Source organism: Gossypium hirsutum, unplaced genomic scaffold, assembly GCF_007990345.1.
Source record: "Gossypium hirsutum isolate 1008001.06 unplaced genomic scaffold, Gossypium_hirsutum_v2.1 scaffold_1508, whole genome shotgun sequence".
Taxonomy (NCBI): domain Eukaryota; kingdom Viridiplantae; phylum Streptophyta; class Magnoliopsida; order Malvales; family Malvaceae; genus Gossypium; species Gossypium hirsutum.
The window spans coordinates 1-6,885 of NW_024403655.1; the positions used below are offsets into that span (position 1 = coordinate 1).

A 6,885-nucleotide genomic window follows, 5' to 3' on the forward strand; every position below is an offset into this window, starting at 1 on the left:
TTTTTTAATAGTGCCTCTTTATTCCTTTTCAATATATTTATTTCTTATTTTGATATTTCATTCTTTTCTTAGGGAATAAATCTAAATTTTAGTTGAACGTGAATTGATAGCAGCATAAATGATTTGACTGAAGATAATTTAATGATGCCTCCACCACATCTCCACCAAATACAATCTTTGTTAAAATCATTCCAAAATTTCATACATCCATCATTACATATTTTTTATATATTCTTTTTTAGAATAAATTCTTAATTCTATCTATATTGATAAATGTTAATAAACTAAAAATGAGTTTATTTATTATAATTATCTATTGCAATTTTTGAATTTTTTTTTTATATGGATTTTAAAAAAAGATAAAATCATCCATAAATTTTTCCATGCATTATCTCTGAGTGTCTTTGAAACTAAAATCTGTCATGAAGAAAAAAGAAAACCATACCTTAAACAAAATGTGATGAACAGATTTGCCATCTTTCTAATGAGTACAACATTGATTTATATATATATATTTGAGAGGGAAAATAAGCAATAAGTAGGAAATGAGCATTAGAAGGGTACATGGGACATGAATGCTGAAAATTGTTGAGGGTATCTGCTGACTGACACTTATTTGAAATATGATTGGTTAAAGGTTTTAATGGACAGTTTACGAGAGTGTGTGCATTTTTTGTTTTTGCTTTATGTTCTCATTCAATGCTTTTTTTGGTGAAACATAAATTTGAAATTATTAAACCCTTATTTTTATACTATTTCCTTCTTTTATATTAAATGCTTTTTCATATTAGCTTAATTAATAAATTTTGAATAGTTTTGAGCATAAATTTATATAAAAATATTTTTATATGCATGCTATAATCGTTATGGTTGAATGCAGGTAATAATGAGGATTTGATTATTAGAGATTTGACAAATAATTGAGAGTAGGGAAGTGGGTGAGACGGAAGGATCTTGTGTGCAGATTTAAGTGTGGCGTCCAAGCTTATGCAGCTATTATTCGAAAGGTATGGTTCGGGGATTTCCCCTTCTAGTGGTTACATTTTGTTTTCAGGATGAAATCATTTTTTAAGTTGTGATTTCTGTAATAATCTGGTCGGTATGTGAATTAATAGTGATTTTGTGTGGGTTATGGTGATTGTGTTTACCATGATGAGCAGTGGATTCATGAGGAATCGTTACTTTGGGGTGGCTTTATCTGATATGATAGAAGGGGCTATGGGGATTGAAGGTTTTTGTGTCACTTGCCAATGATTAAAAGGGTGGTTTTATTGCTCTGATTTAGTTAAAGTGTGTTTGATGTGATTCCAATTTTGAATTTGAGTCTGCTGGTATAGTTGGAAACTAAGTGGATTGTGAGATCAGTTTTTATTCCATTTGATGGAGATTAGTTTTGGTAAATGGGGGTTTTAATTTTTGAAAGTGTGCCTCTTCAGATTGTGCTTCTCAAGTCTAGCGGTGTTTTTGATGGGTAAGCTATCAACATTGTAATTGCAATTTAGAGTTAATTACCCTTTAACTAGTCCTTGCGTTGGCGTTAATTGAATCGATATCAATTGAGTGGTGGAAAATCCAACCAGGCGTATGGTATCATTGACCCCTGTGTGGTGCTCAAGCTCATCATTCATCATGTGGAAAATTGCAGTGCGGATAGTGCAAGATGCAAATTCCTGGCACTAATCGACATCCATTGTATCAATACAAATAGATTCATGTCTTCAATTTGAAACTTATGGCTAGTTTTTAAATTTTATTTCACTGTTGTAATTGCCATATAAAATAGGCTAATTTGAGAAGTCGATTTAATTCCTTTTAAGTAAACATATATTTTTATTATCAGATTTAAGTAAATATATCTCATTTATATATATATAAATCTCATGTAAATGTCAAATTATGTGTTCACTCCATAAGTTTAAACCAAATTATTATCTAATAACAAAATATTTTATTTAAATTTAATTATAAATGTTTGTACAAAAAATAAAATTTTCGACGCATATGGTTTTCGAAATAGCAAAATTTACAATTTAACCGCTACCATTTAAGTTGACTGAATTTTCAAAGATTAAAAAATATAGAGACTTAAACTAGCGAAATTAAAGTATAAGATTAAATCCTCAACTCTAACAAAAATACATAAACTAGATTGAATATGTAATTACTTTTCTTCACAATACGAGATTCTTTATCCAACATGGTGTATGAACCGGAAAAAAAAACACCACCATGTCCTGGTTTCATGATAAGTTTTAACTAATTCAACAGGTTAGGAGATAATGACAAAATTCTTAACTGGATATTCGATATTATCTCATGATTTTCTGTACTCCCTAGAAATTTTTTGTACTTCCTCATAATTTTTTCTATTCCCCCCAAATTTTATACTATTTTATAAATTTTGGTACTCCCTCATAATATTTTATATTACATGTTTCGAAATTATGTTTTGCCATGAGAAATCAATTTTAAGTGGTAGAAAATTATTATTTTTGCATACTAATAAAATTTGTTATATACACTAATAAATTTGAACATATAGAAAGTAAATAACTAAAGCAAATTTTGTAAGATGAGCCGATATTTAATACTTTGGTGACAAACAGATAATCAATCATTTCTTATTTAATTTCAAACGATCATCATATATGTCGAAACCATTTTTTGAAAGGGTCGGCTTTTATTTAAAAACGAAAATGAGAGTCGCCACCAATCCTTTTATTTTGGTGTAATCGAATCACCTCATAATTTAATCATTTTAATAAATGGCTTTTAGGGTTTTAATTTTTTTTGGGCTTGTAATTGGGTTTTACTTTGGTCATGTAAATTGGGTAGTGTTTTGTAATTTTTGGACATTTTATTTATTATGTTTATTTTGGATTTTATTTTATAAACTGGGCCAGGTCAAAATTGGCCTATTACAAAATAAAATAACCAAACAAGTAACCCATTATTTTTTTTTCTAACTATATGAGCTCGTGAAAGCCAAAATCCAAATCAAACAAGTGAATCAATCCAAATCCGAATTAAAAACTCTCAACTTGGTCTTAAATTCTTGAACAATTAACAACAACATAATAAAGAAGTCTAAAACTGTGGATTGGTTTCTATGAGCCCGTTGCTCAACAAAGAGTCCTACCAAAAGCTCTTCTAAAACATTCCTTTAAGAAAGCTACAGTTTGCAGATAATATTATATTAAAGTTTCTATTTGAACTCCTTGGTTTACATAGCTTACATTCTCAACAACTTCGAAAGAAGCCATTAATACCTGCAACTCATAAAGCAAATATAAATCCATCAGTACCTGCAGCAACATACCAAGAAAAAGAAAAGCTCAAGACTTAGCAATGGCATCACCTTATGCCAAATAGCATAGCATCCTTGATTGAAGCAACGGTTGTTGATAAGATAGCATCAATGATTTTCAGCGTCGACTGAGGCATATATTCCTTGTTGCTTAATCTGTCGACGCTTTGAAACGCTAGGGTTAAGATACTTCCCACGGCTCCATCTCCTTGCCCAGGTGCCTTATCAGGCATAATGCTGAACCCTGATGGCAAAATAGATACAAATTTTGGGTTACCACCATTCAAGATTTTTGACATGGCCATGATATCCATCGGCGCGTATACTATGTACGAGCCAGTTTCGTCGGTGTAGCTTTCTTGGAGATATAGTATCTCGATCTTGTTTGGTGAGGACTGCAAATTTATTAGTATGCTTATTAGTTAGTTCATGGAGGAAATTGTGATGAGAAAAGAAAAGGAAATGATAGAAACACCTACATTCACTTGCATAATGGAAACTCGATTTTTAGGATTTTCACCATTACTGACATAGACAAGTTCTCGGACATGTCGTTGGTTTGAAAGCAAATCCCACTGCATAATTGTACACCCCGTAATCCATCCATGAAAAGTTACACGCTCAATGGAGTAATATACATACACATATATGTTTGTATACATGCATGCATTCAGACAGCAGTACAAGAAAATAACCCTAAAAAATTAAACACGTATATATATAAGTTTTACATACCCTGTTTCTTGTACGTTCATGACGAAGAAAATCAAACAGAACCTCCATCGGAACCGGAATTTGAATTGAAGTAGTGAAGATTACAATGTTACCAGAAGGCTTCCCAGGAACCTTTAATATATTTCCGTATCTCAACCTAACATCTTGAGCAGCAAAGTTTTGAGGTAACCCCGACCATACATTCTCAGAACATGAATTGATATTGTTGAAAAAATTCTTAGTCATCTTTTCAGCCAATTTCAGCAGACTCTCCCTCCCTTCTTGTGGTATTAAAACTGTTTTTCCAAACAAATCAAATTACATCAACAAGTGTTCATTAAGTTGGCGCATGTAATGTAAATAGAAAGCAGGAATAAATTAAAATTTTTACCCCCATCAGTTGTAGGAGCGGTTCTAGCCGTTGAAGTTGTGAGCCATTGGCAATGCCTGTTGATGGTTGCAATCCATCGTTTGGCACTAAATGCAAAACCTGAGCTAACAATGGGACGAAAGAGAGGGTGAAGTGATCTGTTATCAACTTCAACATGTTCAATCCATGTTACCTTTGACCCTCTATTGCCTACTTCTTGGATTACACAACCTGATGGCCTTCTTCGAAACTGTACCTGTGGATATGGGAATAAATTCTCCAAGGAAACATCAACCACTCCCCATGTTCCATTTGTGTGCTTTTTACAGTACCTTGCGAAATAGCATTGTCTTGCTGGTATTAATGGTGTACGCTGATGAAACTCTGCTGACATCTGATGAGAAAACAAATAAAATGGATTTTGGAAGACTAGTTACTATATGAATAAATTAATTATTAGAGAAAAAACAAAGAAATCGACCGTGTGAAGATATTTTAGGAATTATAACGGCATCTAATGATACCCCTAAACGCTAAAACAAATAAAAACGGATTTTTTGAAGAGAACCATTAGCTAGTTACTAAATATAGGCAACGCAAACACGTAATTATCTCGAACATATTAATTATAAGAGAAAAAACAAGAAATAAATCGTAATAAATATATTAACATTAAGAGACAAACAAACTAATGGATCATAATCAAGTATATAAAATATCGGGGAAGAACAAAGAAATGATCCATCATGAAGAATATTAAAAACCATAACTGCATTTAATGATTTTCATAAACCCTAAAGCGAAACCTTGTAGTTAACAAAAAAGTATTCAACTATGAAACAACTCTTTCTTAAATTTGTATGAGATTCTTTCTTTTCATAATGAATCATTTCAATCACTCTCTTTAAAGTAAGATTCTATAAACAATAAAGCTACTAAATAAATGTTTCAATATCAATAGTATGTTAGCAAAACAATAGTGAATTTTTGTACTAAATTTTAATGCATGGAATATTGTTGAGATATCAATAGGGTAATGAATCAAGTAAAATTAGATATAAAATGGATAAATAACAAAATTATACATGAACTTTCTATACAATGTGATACATTAATTTTGATTTTGAGCAATTTATACATAAAATTTTGATTCAAACCATTAAAGACTATTATGACTCTACGTCTATTATTGTATAGATAAATAATTATATTTATCGAATGTAAAAACAAATGAATGTAGTTATTTTTTAAAAAATATATACAATTGAATCAAATCAAAGTTTCATGTGTGTATAATTATAGCAAATCAAAATTCATGTATCACATTCCACATTTAATCAAAGTCAAAGTGTAAATTTTAAATTAAAATGAAGATGATGTTTGAGGTTTACCACTTGAAGAACTCCATTGTAGCTCCCATCAACGTTTTCTAATATAACTCCTAACAATGTTGTCCTCGAGACAATGCTGTAAAATGTTGTCGCCCATTGTTTCTAATCACAAAACATGGAAAATGTTAGTTCATTAACAACTTCGTAAATGAGTAAACTTACGTAATGAAATGGAACAAGGGGAAACAAAATCCTTACCGTATCCATGAGCAATTGGACGATGTTCATAGGGTTCATCTCAACAAATGCGGTCTCTCGAGAAGTTTCGATATTCAAAGGCTCGAAATTGAGTTTCGAAAAGGATGAGGGGACATCCTGATCAAAGTTACAGTTGCAATCAGAGCTTAGGAAACATTGGGGTTCACCAACTTCAACCATCCTCATTATCTGTTCCATTGTTGCATCAAAGCTACCAAATTCCCTCAAGTATTGAAACCCATTTAGAGTCTCCATTCCACCGTTTCCATTGTGTTGCCATAGTGGTTCACCCATTATTGCCAACTTAAACAGCTCTTCCATGGCTTCCACAGCTTGTTCGATGATTTTGTTCTTGTTCAGACCAGCTCCTATCGAGACCGCCATAAGAAGATCACTTGCTCGGTTCATATGATCGGGTTTAGCATTCGTCGATGATTCGAACCGGTGAATTTTGTGGGGATGAAGGATTATACAATAAGGGGAGCCAGAATTTTCATTATTTGTACAAAATAATCCTCCTGAAATAAAACATCAGCAAGTGATCGAGATAATAAGGAGAAAGTGGCTTAATTTCTCATTGTATTCTATTTCCATCATAATGAAATGGACTTCAAAATATAGTATTATTTTTTTATACTATTTTCATTTCTAATGAAATAAACAGCCCTCAACTTCATGATTTTCTATTCAAAATGATGTTTCTTTTCAAATAGAATTCAAAATCTGAAGTTATTTTAATACTATTTTCATTTCTATTGAAATATTAGGCTTCAACTTTCTGATTTCTTTTCAAAATGATAATTATTTTGGTCATCATCAAATAAACTTAAAAATGTAGGGTCTTTTCATTCTGCTTTCATTTGTATTTAAACAACAACCGTTTGATCAAATAGACTTAAATTCTA

At 31.3% G+C, this 6,885-nt stretch overlaps 1 protein-coding gene and 1 long non-coding RNA gene across 3 annotated transcripts; one reads left to right on the top strand and one right to left on the bottom strand.

Moving 5' to 3' along the window:
* Nucleotides 1-420: 420 nt before the first annotated feature.
* On the top strand, nucleotides 421-1,841 carry LOC121227720 (uncharacterized). 2 transcript variants are annotated; one of them, XR_005925254.1, is made up of 3 exons: nucleotides 421-1,007; nucleotides 1,437-1,471; nucleotides 1,581-1,841. It is a non-coding gene; the product is annotated as an uncharacterized lncRNA (long non-coding RNA). The 2 variants fall into 2 exon arrangements; XR_005925255.1 differs by having other exon boundaries at nucleotides 1,437-1,841.
* Nucleotides 1,842-3,026: 1,185 nt separating this feature from the next.
* Nucleotides 3,027-6,412, bottom strand: LOC107940661 (homeobox-leucine zipper protein ROC2). Its single transcript, XM_041110613.1, has 7 exons — nucleotides 5,981-6,412; nucleotides 5,783-5,884; nucleotides 4,413-4,785; nucleotides 4,043-4,317; nucleotides 3,787-3,882; nucleotides 3,359-3,702; nucleotides 3,027-3,269 (listed from the first exon to the last, which is right to left on the bottom strand). Exons 1-7 carry the CDS (start codon nucleotides 6,386-6,388, stop codon nucleotides 3,263-3,265), a joined length of 1,605 nt encoding a protein of 534 aa, XP_040966547.1. The 5' UTR covers nucleotides 6,389-6,412; the 3' UTR covers nucleotides 3,027-3,262.
* Nucleotides 6,413-6,885: the final 473 nt, after the last annotated feature.